Genomic DNA, 16117 nt, shown 5'->3' with positions numbered 1-16117 from the left:
ATTCAGAAGAAACTTCTTTACCCAGAGAGTGGTGAGAAAGTGGAACTCGCGACCACAGGGAGTGGTTGAAGCGAATAGTATCGATGCATTTAAGGGGAGGCTAGACAAACATATGAGGGAGAAGGGAATAGAGGGTTACGCTGATAGAGTTAGATGAGGAAAGATGGGAGGAGGCTCGAGTGGAGCATAAACGCCGGCATGGACTGGTTGGGCCGAATGGCCTGTTTCTGTGCCGTATATATGAGGTAATCCTATATAAAGAAATTTCTCCTTATTTCCGTATTGGATTTATTCGTAACTAGCTTGTATTTATGGCCCCTAGTTTTGGATTTTCCCACAAGAATCATAGAATCATAGAACAGTTACAGCACAAAAGGAGGCCGGGCCTATTTGGCCCGTTGAGCCCGTGCCGGCTCTCTGCAAGAGCACTTCAGCTGGTCTCACTCCCCCACCCTTTCCCCGTAGCCCTGCAATTATTTTTCCTTCAGGTACTTATCCAATTCCCTTTTGAAAGCCATGATTGAATCTGCCCCCACCGCCCTTTCAGGCAGTGCATTCCAGATCCTAACCACTCGCTGCGTAAAAAAGTTTTTCCTCATGTCGCCTTTGGTTCTTCTGCCAATCACCTTAAATCTGTGTCCTCTGGTTCTCGACCCTTCCGCCAATGGGAACAGTTTCTTTCTATCTACTCTGTCTAGACCCCTCCTGATTTTGATCATCTCGATCAACCTTCTTTGCTGTTAGGAGAACAACCCCAGCTTCTCCAGTCTATCAACGTAACTGAAGTCCCTCATGCCTGGAACCATTCTTGTAAATCTTTTCTGCACCCTCTCCAAGGCCTTCACATCCTTCCTAAAGTGCGGTGCCCAGAATTGGACACAATACTCCTGTTGAGGCCAAACCAGAGATTTATAAAGGTTCATCATAACTTCCTTGCTTTTGTGCTCTGTGCCGTTTTTTATGAAGCCCAGGATCCCGTATGCTTTTTAACCGCTTTCTCAACCTGTCCTGCCATTTTCAACGATTTGTGCACACATACCCCCAGGTCTCTCTGTTCATGCACCCCCTTTAGAATTGTACCTGTTTAGTTTATATTGCTTCTCCTAGTTCTTCCTACCAAAATGTATCACTTCACACTTTTCTGCGTTAAATTTCATCTCCCACGTGTCTGCACAATTCCACCAGCCTGTCTACGTCCTCTTGAAGTCTATCACTATCCTCCTCACTGTTCACTATACGTCATCTGCAAATGTTGAAATTGTGCCCTGTAGACCCAAGTCCAAGTCATTAATATATATCAAGAAAAGCAGTGGTCCTAGTACTGACCCCTGGGGAACACCACTGTACACCTTCCTCCAGTCCGAAAAACAACCGTTCACCACTACTCTCTGTTTCCTGTCACTTAGCCAATTTGGTATCCATGCTGCCACTGTCCCTTTTATTCCATGGACTTCAACTTTGCTGACAAGCCTATTATGTGGCACTTTATCAAACGCCTTTTGGAAGTCCATGTACACCACGTCAACCGCAGTGCCCTCATCAACCCTCTCTGTTACCCCATCAAAAAACTCAATCAAGTTAGTTAAACACAATTTGCCTTTAACAAATCCATGCTGGCTTTCTTTAATTAATCCACACTTGTCCAAGTGACTCTTAATTTTGTCCCTGATTATTGTTTCTAAAAGCTTTCCCACCACCGAGGTTAAGCTGATTGGCCTGTAGTTGCTGGGTTTATCCTTGCACCCTTTTTTGAACAAGGGTGTAACATTTGCAATTCTCCAGTCCTCTGGCACCACCCCCGTATCTAAGGAGGATTGGAAGATTATGGCCAGTACCTCCGCAATTTCCACCCTTATCTTCCTCAGCATCCTAGGATGCATCCCATCCAGTCCTGGTGACTTATCTACTTTAAGTACAGCCAGCCTTTCTAGTACCTCCTCTTTATCAATTTTTATCCCATCCAGTATCTCAACTGCCTCCTCTTTCACTATGACTTTAGAAGCATCCTCTTCCTTGATAAAGACAGATGCAAAGTATTCATTTAGTACCTCAGCCATGCCCCTGCCTCCATGCGTAGGTCTCCTTTTTGGTCTGTAATTGGCTCCACCCCTCCTCTTCGTGCCCGTTTACTATTTATATGCCCATAGAAGACCATCGTGTTCCCTTTTATGTTAGCTGCCAGTCTATTCTCGTACTTTCTCTTTGCCCCTCTTATTTCCTTTTTCACTTCCCCTCTGAACTTTCTATATTCAGCCCGATTTTCACTTGTATTCTCAACCTGACATCTGCCATACGACCCCTTTTTCTGCTTCATCTTTCTCTTTCGTCATCCAAGGAGCTCTGGCTTTGGTTGCCCTACCTTTCCCCCTAGTGGGAATGTACCCGAACCATCTCCTCTTTAAAGGCAGCCCATTGTTTGATTACAGTTTTGCCTGCCAATCTTTGATTCCAATTTACCCGGGCTAGACCCGTTCTCAACCCACTGAATTCAGCCCTCGTGCAATGAAGTATTTTTACTCTAGCTTGCTCCTTGTCCTTTTGCATTGCTAATCTAAACCTTATGAAGCATTCTCTCCACATCTACCCTGACCAACCCATTCATAATTTTGAAGACTTTTTTCAGGTCACCTCTAATTCAAAAGAAAAAAGCCCCAACCTGTTCAATTTTACCTGATAGCCATAGCAGAGCAGAAGGAGAAGAATAAAGGGGGAGATCCCAGGCTACTATGTGAGGCAAAGGAGGAGATTGCAGGGGCTCTGACACAAATTTTCAGAACCTCTCTGGCCACAGGGGATGTGCCAGAGGACTGGAGAACAGCTAACGTAGTACCATTATTCAAGAAGGGTAGCAGGGATAAACCAGGGAATTACAGGCCGGTGAGCCTAACATCAGTGGTAGGGAAATTATTGGAAAAAATTCTGAGGGACAGAATTGGTCTCCACTTGGAGAGGCAAGGATTAATCAGGGATAGTCAGCATGGCTTTGTCAAGGGAAGATCATGTCTGACCAATTTGATTGAATTTTTCGAGGGGGTGACCAGGTGTGTGGATGAGGGTAGTGCAGTGGATGTGGTTTACATGGATCTCAGTAAGGCTTTTGATAAAGTCCCGCATAGGAGACTGGTCAGGAAGGTAAGAGCCCATGGGATCCAGGGTGCCTTGGCACATTGGATCCAAAACTGGCTTAATGGCAGAAGGCAGAGGGTGATGGTGGAAGGTTGTTTTTGTGACTGGAAGCCTGTGTCCAGTGGGGTACCGCAGGGATCGGTGCTGGGTCCCTTGCTGTTTGTGGTCTACATTAATGATTTGGATGTGAATGTAAAAGGTATGATCAGTAAGTTCGCAGATGACACAAAAATTGGTGGGGTGGTAAATAGCGAGGCGGGAAGCCTCAGGCTACAGGACGATATAGATGGGTTGGTCAGATGGGCAGAACAGTGGCAAATGGAATTTAACCCTGAAAAGTGTGAGGTGATGCATTTTGGATGGACTAACAAGGCAAGGGAATACACAATGAATGGTAAGACCCTAGGAAAGACAGAGGATCAGCGGGACCTTGGTGTGCATGTACATAGATCCCTGAAGGCAGCAGAACAGGTGGATAAGGTGGTTAAAAAGGCATATGGGATACTTGCCTTCATTAGCCGAGGCATAGAATATAAGAGCAGGGAGGTTATCACAGAATCCCCACAGTGCAGATAGAGGCCATTTCGGTTTGATTGAATTTTTCGAGGGGGTGACTAGGTGTGTGGATGAGGGTAGTGCAGTGGATGTGGTTTACATGGATCTCAGTAAGGCTTTTGATAAAGTCCCGCATAGGAGACTGGTCAGGAAGGTAAGAACCCATGGGATCCAGGGTGCCTTGGCACATTGGATCCAAAACTGGCTTAGTTGCAGAAGGCAGATGGAGCTGTACAAAACGCTGGTAAGGCCACAGCTGGAGTACTGTGTGCAGTTCTGGTCACCACACTATAGGAAGGATGTGATTGCTTTGGAGAGGGTGCAGAGGAGATTTACCAGGATGTTACCTGGGCTGGAGCGCTTCAGCTATGAAGAAAGACTGGACAGGCTGGGGTTGTTTTCCTTGGAGCAGAGAAGGCTGAGGGGGGACCTGATTGAGGTATACAAAATTATGAGGGGCATAGATAGGGTGGATAGAAAGAAACTTTTCCCCTTAGTAGAGGGGTCAGTAACAAGGGGGCATAGATTCAAGGTAAGGGGCAGGAGGTTTAGAGGGGATTTGAGGAAAAACTTTTTCACCCAGAGGGTGGTTGGAATCTGGAACTCACTGCCTGAAAGGGTGGTAGAGGCAGGAACCCTCACAACATTCAAGAAGCATTTGGATGAGCACTTGAAATGCCATAGCATACAAGGCTACGGACCAAGTGCTGGAAAATGGGATTAGATTAGACAGGGCTTGATGGCCAGCGTGGACGCGATGGGCCGAAGGGCCTCTTTCTGTGCTGTATAACTCGATGACTCTATGACTCTATGAGAAATTCGGTATCGCCCCATTTGGGGCGCAATTATCGGCCGAGCGCAAAGATTAGCACCTGGCGCTAATTATCGCCTCCGACGGCAAACTTGGCTTTTATCGCCCCTGGAGGTGATTGGAGCGCTAAATCAGGCGCTTCACATCTGTCTTAAGGCGCAAAGGCCAAGGAGCGAGGCGCTAACTCACAGCGCTGGCGAAGCTCATGTGATGTCAGTCAGCAATGGAACACAGACACACTGGCACCGGCCAATTCTTAAAGGGGAGTTCTGGTGAATGGTCATCGACCTGAAGCGTTAACTCTGTTTCTCTCTTCACAGATGCTGCTTGACCTGCTGAGTTTCTCTAGCATTTTCTGTTTTTATCTTAAAGGGGAGGGTTTATCTTGGTCTCCCTCCACATCCTGTTCATTGCAGCCTTGAGTCTCGGCCTGGAGAGACCTGTACATCAAATCTGCTGGAAAGAACAATGGAGAGGCCCAGGGAAAGAGCTCAGAGTGCAGCCCCCACAGTCTCTTCTAAATAGATACAAGGAAGGGCAAATCAAAATGAACCTGCAAAGTGCTGCTCAGTACCCAAAACTCCTTCACACAGCGTTGAATCTCTCCAGAAGTCTCTCTCTCTCTCTCAGAATGCGTGGTGCAAAAATGTCACCAACAAAAAAAGGCAGGAAGCGGTCGTCTTTAAATAGCGCTCCCCCAGTCCCTACCCGACTGCAAAACGCTCCCCTCAACCTGTCGTTGCTTGCGGCAGGCGTTAAGGCAGGGGGCGCCACTCAATTTCCAGTCCGGGCCGCTACCGAGGCGTTGCGCACTCGACTGACGTCACAATCTGCCGGCGCAGGAGATCGTGGTGGTAGTGTTTAGCGCCGCCGCAAAATGTCCGGTCAATTTCGCGAGAGGCGCAGAAATCGCCGCGCCCGGGCACTAGTTGGTTTGCGCCACACTTAGCGCCCTCTTAAGGCACTAATGGGTGGCGCTACCAACTGAATTTTTCCCCCATACTCTCCAGATGGCTAAACTTGAAAGGCATTGGCAGCAGCCATGAAAATTGTCTGGACAGAAGCATTTGGAGTTTTGCAGAAGACTCCACAAGCCTGTTACAGCATTCCTTGTGGACCAGGAGGTGCAGCAATACTTCCCCCAGCCCTCCCGATCGTGAGCCTTCTCCCCCGCCTCCAGCCCTCCCAATCACGGGTAGCCGCCGCCAACCTCCCCCAGCCCTCCTGATCGCGAGCCTTCTCCCCCGACCCCAGCCCTCCCGATTGCGAGCCTTCTCCCCGCTACCCAACCCCAGCCCTCCTGATCACAGGTAGCCCCCGCCCACCTCCCCCAGTCCTCCCGATCATGAGCCTTCTCCCCCCCACCCGACCCCAGCCCTCCCGACCGCGGGCCTCCCCCCGACCCCCTCACCTGACCCCCCCACCTGACCCCAGCCCTCCCGACCGCGGGCCGCCCCCCGACCCCCCCCACCTGACCTCAGCCCTCCCGACCGCGGGCCTCCCCCCGACCCCCCCCCCACCTGACCTCAGCCCTCCCGACCGCGGGCCTCCCCCCGACCCCCCCCCCACCTGACCCCAGCCCTCCCGACCGCGGGCCTCCCCCCGACCCCCCCACCTGACCCCAGCCCTCCCGACCGCGGGCCTCTCCCTGACCCCCGCACCTGACCCCAGCCCTCCCGACCGCGGGCCTCCCCCCGACCCCCCCACCTGACCCCAGCCCTCCCAATTGTACAGGGCGTGGTGAGACCACACCTGGAGTACTGCATACATTTTTGGTCTCCTTATTTAAGGAAGGATATACTTGCATTGGAGGCAGTTCAGAGAAGGCTCACGAGGTTGATTCCGGAGATGAAGGGGTTGTCTTATGAAGAAAGGTTGAGCAGGTTGGGCCTATACTCATTGGAGTTTAGAAGAATGAGAGGGGATCTTATTGAAACATATGAAAAATTTGGATGCATTGTGCCTCCCATTAGCGTCCTAAGAGGGCGCTAATGAGGCGCAAAACAACTAGTGCCTGGGCGCGGCGATGTTTGCGCCGCCTGCGAAATTGACCAGGCATTTTGTGGTGGTGCTAAACACTACCGCCACGATCTCCTGCGCCGGCAGATTGTGACATCAGTCGAGCGTGCAACGACCCATTAGCGCCCCGGACCAGATATTGAGTGGCGCCCCCTGCCTTACCGCCTGCCGCTAGCAACGACAGGTTGAGGGGAACGTTTTGCAGTCGGGCAGGGACTGGGGGAGCGCTATTTAAAGGCGACCGCTTCCTGCCTTTTTTTGTCGGCGACATTTTTGCACTACGCATTCTGAGAGAGAGAGAGAGACTTCTGGAAAGATTCAACACAGTGTGAAGGAGTTTTGGGTACTGAGCAGCTTTGCAGGCTCATTTTGATTTGACCTCCCTTGCATCGATTTAGAAGAGACTTTGGGAGCTGCACTCTGAGCTCTTTCCCTGGGTCTCGCCATTGTCCTTTCCAGCAGATTTGATGTACAGGTCTCTCCAGGCCGAGATTCAAGGCTGCAATGAGCAGGATGTGGATGGAGAGCAAGATCGACCCTCCCCTTTAAGAACTGGCCGGCGCCAGTATGTCTGTGTTCCATTGCTGACTGACATCACGAGTTTCGCCAGCACTCTGAGGTAGCGCCTCGCTCCTCGGCGTTAGCACCATAAGACAGGTGTGTAGTGCCTGATTTAGCGCTCCAATCACCTCCAGGGGCGATAGAAGCCAGGTTTGCAGTCGGTGGCGATAATTAGTGGCAGGCACTAAACTTTGCGCCCAGCCGATAATTGTGCCCCAAATGGGGCGTTACCGAATTTCTCCCTCATAAGGTTCTGATGGGGCTTGACAAGGCAGATGCAGAGAGGATGTTTCCCTTCGTGGGGGAATCTAGAACTAGGGGGCATAATTTCAGAATAAGGGGGCACCCTTTTAAACCGGAAATGAGGAGGAATCTCTTCTCAGAGGGTCGTGAATCTTTGGAATTCTCTTCCCCAGAGAGCTGAGGAGGCTGGGTCATTGAATATATTTAAGGTGGAGATAGACGGATTTTTGAAAGGTGAGGGAGTCGAGGGTTATGGGGAGCGGGCAGGGAAGTGGAGTTGAGGCCAAGATCAGATCAGCCATGATCTTATTGAATGGCGGAGCAGGCTCGAGGGGCCGAATTTCCTACTCCTGATCCTACGTCTTATGTTCTAATATTTATATATATAATATAAATAATATAGGACATAGGTTGTCCTATGAGGAAAGATTGAGTAGAATGGGCCTATATTCCCTGGAGTTTAGAAGAATGAGAGGTGATCTCATTGAAACGTATAAAATTCTTAGAGGGCTTGACAGGGTAGATGTTGTTTCCCCTGGCTGGAGAGCCTAGTACGAGGGGTCACAGTCTCAGGATAAGGGATTGGCCATTCAGGACTGAGATGAGGAGAAATTTCTTCACGCAGAGGAATTCTCAAGCCCAGAGGGCTGTGGATGCTCAGTCATTGAGTATATTCAAAGCTGAGATCGATAGATTTAGGGAATCAAGTGATACGGGGATCGGGCGGGATAGTGGAGTTGAGGTCAAAGATCAGCCATGATCTTATTGAATGGTGGAGCAGACTCGAGCGGCCGTATGGCCTACTCCTGCTCCTATTTCTTAAGTTAGCAACAGTGCACTTCATGGCAATTCATTGTGTGTGATGATCTTGGGATGTTTCCATTGGATGTGCTGAGGGTCTCTATAGGTTTAAGTGTTTCTTTCTTTCATCAGGAGAACATCTCCTACATGAGGCAGGACATACCGAATTGTAGGAGCAATTGCATAGGCCAGAACAGGAGGAGCACAGTGATAGGGTGGGGTGAGGCCATGGAGGGATTTGAACACAGGGGTGATGGGTTAAACAGGACTTGGTACCAGTTAGGACACGGGCAGCTCAAGTTTACGGTGATGGGGAGGTGGGAGTCCATCCAGTAGAGCATTGGATTAGACAGTAAAAGCGGTGGGTCGTGCGTGTGGGCCGCACTGTCCCGTGCCCTGTGCTCTTTGTAAATGACCCCACTGTTGTTCGCCTGCAGGTCATTTCACACAGCTGGTTTGGAGAGATTCCAAGGAGATCGGGGTTGGCCTGGCATCTGACGGCAAAGGTCTCACCGTGGTAGTGGCTCAGTTCGACCCGGCCGGCAACATCACCAACCCGGGCTACTTTGCTAAAAACGTCCTGCCCGTTGGCAGCAAAATGAAGGAGGGCAAGGGTGGGTCGACCCAAGGAGAGAGCGTCAAGGCACCTGGCGCACCAGGAACAAGCCAGGTGGCACTAGTGTCAGGTACGGGTTTTGTTCTTTAAAAAACGCTCGCCTTTCCTGTCAGAGAATTGAAAACAATGGTTGATACGGGACAGCCAAGCCCAACCACCCCAAGGGTGAGTGCGGGTAGCTCCTGAGTGCTCTGACAGGAGTCCAATGGAGCTTTGTTTACACGGTCTTTGGAGCAGTCCACTGACTGAGGCTTCTACAGATGAACTGACAGTGACACAGTGAGGGAAACAACAGAAGGAGCGGGGGGAATACAGGGAAAACCTGGTAAGTATTGGGACTTGAAGGCCCTTACGATCAAAATGGCAGGGCCTCATTTAAACAATCTTCTGCAGACTCACGCCCGACAGCCGATCAAATCGACAGCCTGGCTGGCGGGTGGGAGCAGTAATTTGCAGCAGGAGGCCACAGCTGGGGACCCCGGCAGTTAGGGGGGGTCTGGCCGCGATTGGGGCAGAGTGGGGGGTATCCTGGTTCAAGGGAGGCCCGAGGCTTCCTTGTGAGGTCTGGAGGAGCACTCCTACCGTCCTACCCCTCCTGGTCCTCCTGGTCCTCCGGCCCCTCCTGGTCCTCCGGCCCCTCCTGGTCCTCCTGGTCCTCCTGCCCCTCCTACCCCTCCTGGTCCTCCTAACCTTCCGGCCCCTCCTGGTCCTCCTCCCACTCCTACCCCTCCGGCCCTTCCTGGTCCTCCTACCCCTCCGGCCCCTCCTGGTGCTCCGGCCCCTCCTGGTCCTCCTGGTCCTCCTGCCCCTCCTGGTCCTCCTGGTCCTCCGGCCCCTCCTGGTCCTCCGGCCCCTCCTGGTCCTCCTGGTCCTCCTGCCCCTCCTGGTCCTCTGGCCCCTCCTGGTCCTCCGGCCCCTCCTGGTCCTCCTGCCCCTCCTGGTCCTCCGGCCCCTCCTGGTCCTCCGGCCCCTCCTGGTCCTCCTGCCCCTCCTACCCCTCCTGGTCCTCCTAACCTTCCGGCCCCGCCTGGTCCTCCTCCCACTCCTACCCCTCCGGTCCTTCCTGGTCCTCCTACCCCTCCGGCCCTTCCTGGTACTCCTACCCCTCCCGGTCCTCCTACCCCTCCTGGTCCTCCTACCCCTCCGGCACCTCCTGGTCCTCCTACCCCTCTGGCCCCTCCTGGTCCTCCGGCCCCTCCTACCCCTCCTGGCCCACAAGAAAACCTGAAAAATACATTTAAAACTTACCTGCTGGGCCTCTCCTGGTCCAGCATCCAGCTCCCGGCAGGTTTTGCCTGATGGGGGAGCCGACACTGCCCCTGCCCAGCCCCCCACCCACCCACTCTCAGACCTCCGGTTCAAATTGCAGATCGGGTCCTGGTGCCAGGATCAGACCCTATCTGCATATTTAAAGAAGAACTCCGCTTCCTTCCCGTGGGCGTCACGCTCGCATGCTCAGGAGAGCAGGTTCTATTGGGGAAACGGGATCAAAGGGAATAACTGAATCGCATTACTTTAACCGCAGCAGTACCAACCGCGCCCACCCACCCCCCCCCCGCGCCCCACCCCACCCTGGCACAGTTTCCACCAGGTGGGGGCAGTTAAAATCAGGGCCAATGAATATTCACCAGAGTGTAATTGTTACTGGCGGTAAGATGGAGTGTGGATTTGATTGTCCCAACACCATGTCTCGCTGATGTTGCTTTCATTGCAATTAGCTGCAGGCTTCTGCACAGCTTGGTGCCCACACAGAGACCCTGGCATCACTATCCACAGCCAGTACATGCACTTTTTGTACACTCACATGTTAGCCACACCGACACACTCTCATGCCTAGACATGCTAACATTCAAACACCAGTAGGCCTTCGTGTTCACACACAGACAGCCTGACAACCCACACAGATTCACCCTGACTCATAGTCAGGCTTACAAGCCCCACATACCAACACGCCCTTACACGTTCCCAAACTGCTGCTCATACAAGAATGCACACCCTTCGGGGCAGAATTCCGTGGGTTGAGGCCTTCAGCGGCTAAATGCTGGGCTTGACTTGGAGGGTGAGGAAGCTGCTACAGGGACCTCTCTCTCCCCGGGGGGTCGAGGGGCCTTTACCATTGCCTCATGGGACCTATCCCCACTGTCCACATGGCAGCCATGGGAGACGGTGGTAAGTGGAGTGGATGGGAGGGGAAATCCACTGGAGACCCAGGACCCATGCCCCCTGCTGCCATTGGCATGCCCTGGGCAGGGAAGGACTGCCAGCTGGACATGGGCAGGAGGAGGAAAATCCCAGTCAGGGCACTGAGATGGTGATAGGCCCGATTTCAGGCGGGATCGTGGAGGAGAATTCACCGCCCCCACCTCAGCGAGACCTATGCTCACACACATTGACACACCTTCAAATCTTCCCTGTTGCTCCCTCAGACACGCACACACACTCACTCACTCACTCACTCACTCACACAGACATACATACACACTCTCTCACACACACACACACACTCACTCACTCACTCACTCACTCTCACACAGACATACACACACACACACACACTCACTCACTCACACAGACATACACACACACACACACACACGCACACGCACACGCACACGCACACACACACACACTGTTCACATCCACTTGTGGGCATTTTCATTTCTTACCCTTATTCAAGTGAAAGTTATTTTTGTGTTTTTACCCCTTGTCTTGTTTTACATATTCCACTGCCTCGCTACTATAGGGAGAAACGACTGGCCAGTCAAAATCCGACTGATCCCGCTCATTACGGGGACAAGGTAGCTGGGTGACTCAACTTTTGATTTCCCAGTTCGATGGTGAAGCTCGTGGTCCTTTGTTTGGTGCCTTCAGGAGAAACTTCTTTACCCAGAGAGTGGTTAGAATGTGAAACTCGCTACCACAAGGATTAGTTGAGGCGAATACCATAGATGTCTTTAAGAGGAAGCTAGATAATTACATGAGGGAGAAAGGAATAGAAGGAGATGGTGATAGGGTGAGATGAAGTAAGGTGGGAGGAGGCTCGTGTGGAGTACAAAAACTGGCATGGGCCAGTTGGGCCGAATGGCCTGTATCTGTGCTGTAAATTCTATGTAATTCTACGTATGTAAATGTCACATTTAAGTTTCAGTAGCATTCTTGATGGTGTAACCTGCCAATCCATGACATAGCAATATGAACAATATGTCACACAGCAGCCTCAGTAATGCCCTGTGAAAGATATCAATCGACATCTGGTATTTTGCAGAGAAAGAAAAAAAAGCTTTTATTGCTGAACTTCTTCAAGAACATAACAGATTACGAGCCCTACACCAGTCACAGCCACTCCAGTTCAAGCCTGAACTCTCCGTGCAAGCACAGAAATGGGCAGAGCATCTCATCGATATCAAAACACTCCAGCACAGTGTCACCGAGTATGGAGAGAATCTCTGGTACAAATGGAGCAGCAATGCTAAGCTACCGACAGGTATAGAGTTCTTCATCAACTTCTGCACAGGTAGGGAGCTGAGGGTTCAGAGTGACCTCTCACAGGTAGAGAGCTGAGCGTTCAGAGTGACCTCACACAGGTAGAGAGCTGAGGGTTCAGAGTGACCTCATACAGGTAGAGAGCTGAGGGTTCAGAGTGACCTCACACAGGTAGAGAGCTGAGGGTTCAGAGTGACCTCATACAGGTAGAGAGCTGAGGGTTCAGAGTGACCTCACACAGGTAGGGAGCTGAGGGTTCAGAGTGACCTATCACAGGTAGAGAGCTGAGCGTTCAGAGTGACCTCACACTGGTAGAGAGCTATACTTTGGAGGAGGAATTCCTAGAGTGTATACAGGATGGTTTCCTGGACCAATATGTCGAGGAACCAACTAGAGATCAGGCCATCTTAGACTGGGTATTATGTAATGAGAAAGGATTAATTAGCAATGTGTTTCTGCGAGGCCCCTTGGGGAGGAGTGATCATAATATAATAGAATTCTTCATTAAGATGGAGAGTGAAGTTGTTGACTCAGAGACAAGGGTCCTGAATTTAAATAAAGGAAACTACGAAGGTATGAGGTGCGAGTTGGCTAGGATGGATTCGGGAACGTTACTTAAAAAGCTGACGGTGGATAGGCAATGACAAACATTTAAAGATCGCATGGATGAACTACAGAATTTGTTCATCCCTGTTTGGCATAAAAATAAAACAAAAAAGGTGACTCAACCATGGCTAACAAGGGAAATTAGGGGTAGCATAAGATCCAAGGAGAGGATGTATAAATTGGCCAGAAAAAGCAGTAAACCTGAGGATTGGGAGCAGTTTAGGATTCAGCAAAGGAGGACAAAGGGATTAATTAAGAGGGGGAAAATAGAATATGAGAGTAAGCTTGCAAGGAACATAAAAACTGACTGTAAAAGCTCCTATAGATATGTGAAGAGAAAAAGATTGGTGAAGTCAAGCGTAGGTCCCTTGCAGTCAGAATCAGGGGAATTTATAAGGGGGAACAAAGAAATGGCAGACCAATTAAATACATACTTTGGTTCTGTCTTCACAAAGGAGGATACAAAAAACCTTCTAGAGATGTCGGGGAACATATGGCAGCACGGTGGCATAGTGGTTAGCACTGTTGCCTCACAGCGCCAGGGACCCGGGTTCGAATCCGGCCTCGGGCGACTGTCTGTGTGGAGTTTGCACATTCTCCCCGTGTTTGCGTGGGTTTCCTCCAGGTGCTCCGGTTTCCTCCCACAGTCCAAAGATGTGCGGGTTAGGTTGATTGGCTATGATAAATTGACCCTTAGTGTTAGGGGGATTAAATACGTGGGGTTACGGGGATAGGGTGGGATATGTGTTGGTGTAGGGGTTACGGGGATCGGGTGGGATATGTGTCGGTGCAGGCTCGATGGGCCGAAATGGCCTCTATCTGCACTGTGGGGTTTCTGTGATGAGGTCTAATGAGAGGGAGGAATTGAATGAAATCAGTATTTGTAGGGAACATGCATTTACAAAAGGTAAATCATGCTTGACTAATCTACTGGAATTTTTTCAGGATGTAACTGGTAGAATAGATAAGGGAGAACCAGTGGATGTGGTGTATTTGGACTTTCAGAAGGCTTTCGATAAGGTCCTGCATAAGAGATTGGCATGCAAAGTTAAAGCACATGGGATTGGATGTAAGGTACTGACTTGGATAGAGAACTGGTTGGCAGACAGGAAGCAAAGAGTTGGAATAAACAGGTCTTTTTCCGAGTGGCAGGCAGTGACTAGTAGGGTACTGCAGGGATCGGTGCTAGGACCCCAGCTATTCACAATATATATTAATGATCTAGACGAGGGAACTAGATGTAATATCTCCAAGTTTGCAGATGACAGAAAGCTGGGTGGGCGTGTGTGCTGTGAGGAGGATGCAGAGAAACTCCAGTATGATTTGGACAGGTTGGGTGATTGGGCAGATGCATGGCAGATGCAGTATAATGTGGATAAATGCGAGGTAATCCACTTCGGTGGCAAAAACAGGAAGGCAGATTATTATCTGAACGGCAATAGATTGGGAAAAGGGGAAGTGCAATGAGACCTGGGTGTCCTTGTGCACCAGTCGCTGAAGGTAAGCACGCAGATGCAGCAGGCGGTTAAGAAGGCAAATGGTATGTTTGCCTTCATAGCGAGAGGATTCGAGTACAGGAGCAAGGATGTCTTGCTGCAGTTGTACAGGGCCTTGGTGAGACCACATCTTGAGTATTGTGTGCAGTTTTGGTCACCTTATCTGAGGAAGGATGTTCTTGCTGTGGAGGGAGTGCAGCGAAGATTCACCAGACTGATACCTGGGATGGCAGGAATGACGTATGAGGAGAGATTGGGTCGATTGGGCTTATACTCACTGGAGTTTAGAAGAATGAGAGGGGATCTCATTGAAACTTATAAAATTCTAACAGGACTGGACAGACTAGATGCAGGAAGGATGTTACCGATGGCAGGGGAGTCCAGAACCAGGGGTCACAGTCTAAGGATAAGGGGTAAGCCATTTAGGACAGAGATGAGGAGGAATTTCTTCACCCAGAGAGTGGTGAACCTGTGGAATTCTCTACCACAGAAGGCAGTAGAGGCCAACTTATTAAATATATTCAAGAAGGAGTTAGATATATTTCTTAAGGCTAAAGGAATCAAGGGATACGGGGAGAAGGCAGGGACATGGTACTGAATTTGGATGATCAGCCATGATGTCATTTAATGGCGGAGCAGGCTCGAGGGGCCGAATGGCCTACTCCTGCTCCTATCTTCTATGTTTCTATGAGCTGAGGGTTCAGAGTGACCTCACACAGGTAGAGAGCCGAGGGTTCAGAGTGACCTCACACAGGTAGAGAGCCGAGGGTTCAGAGTGACCTCACACAGGTAGAGAGCCGAGGGTTCAGAGTGACCTCACACAGGTAGAGAGCCGAGGGTTCAGAGTGACCTCTCACAGGTAGAGAGCCGAGGGTTCAGAGTGACCTCACACAGGTAGAGAGCCGAGGGTTCAGAGTGACCTCACACAGGTAGAGAGCCGAGGGTTCAGAGTGACCTCACACAGGTAGAGAGCCGAGGGTTCAGAGTGACCTCTCACAGGTAGAGAGCCGAGGGTTCAGAGTAACCTCACACAGGTAGAGAGCCGAGGGTTCAGAGTGACCTCACACAGGTAGAGAGCCGAGGGTTCAGAGTGACCTCACACAGGTAGAGAGCCGAGGGTTCAGAGTGACCTCACACAGGTAGAGAGCCGAGGGTTCAGAGCGACCTCTCACAGGTAGAGAGCCGAGGGTTCAGAGTGACCTCACACAGGTAGGGAGCTGAGGGTTCAGAGTGACCTCACGGGTAGAGAGCTGAGGGTTCAGAGTGAACTCTCACAGGTAGAGAGCCGAGGGTTCAGAGTGACCTCACACAGGTAGAGAGCCGAGGGTTCAGAGTGACCTCTCACAGGTAGAGAGCCGAGGGTTCAGAGTGACCTCACACAGGTAGAGAGCTGAGGGTTCAGATTGACCTCACACAGGTAGAGAGCCGAGGGTTCAGAGTGACCTCACACAGGTAGAGAGCCGAGGGTTCAGAGTGACCTCACACAGGTAGAGAGCCGAGGGTTCAGAGTGACCTCTCACAGGTAGAGAGCCGAGGGTTCAGAGTGACCTCACACAGGTAGAGAGCTGAGGGTTCAGAGTGACCTCACACAGATAGAGAGCCGAGGGTTCAGAGTGACCTCACACAGGTAGAGAGCCGAGGGTTCAGAGTGACCTCACACAGATAGAGAGCCGAGGGTTCAGAGTGACCTCACACAGGTAGAGAGCCGAGGGTTCAGAGTGACCTCACACAGGTAGAGAGCCGAGGGTTCAGAGTGACCTCACACAGGTAGAGAGCCGAGGGTTCAGAGTGACCTCACAC

The 16117-nt window shown here is 51.0% G+C and overlaps 1 protein-coding gene across 2 annotated transcripts in view; it reads left to right on the top strand.

The window, feature by feature from the left end:
- The window catches only part of glipr2 (GLI pathogenesis-related 2), a 120742-nt gene that overhangs the window by 90228 nt on the left and 14397 nt on the right, over positions 1–16117 (top strand). For both annotated transcript variants that reach the window (XM_085965907.1, XM_085965906.1), the window contains exons 11-12: positions 8554–8802; positions 11998–12216. In XM_085965907.1, the coding sequence (XP_085822033.1) occupies positions 8554–8802; positions 11998–12216 (468 nt within the window). The remainder of the gene's footprint in view (positions 1–8553; positions 8803–11997; positions 12217–16117) is intronic.

This window comes from Somniosus microcephalus, chromosome 23, assembly GCF_052327205.1.
Source record: "Somniosus microcephalus isolate GS21.2 chromosome 23, FLI_Smic_1.0, whole genome shotgun sequence".
NCBI classification, from domain to species: Eukaryota; Metazoa; Chordata; class Chondrichthyes; order Squaliformes; family Somniosidae; genus Somniosus; species Somniosus microcephalus.
This window is presented reverse-complemented; position numbering and strand designations above follow the sequence as displayed.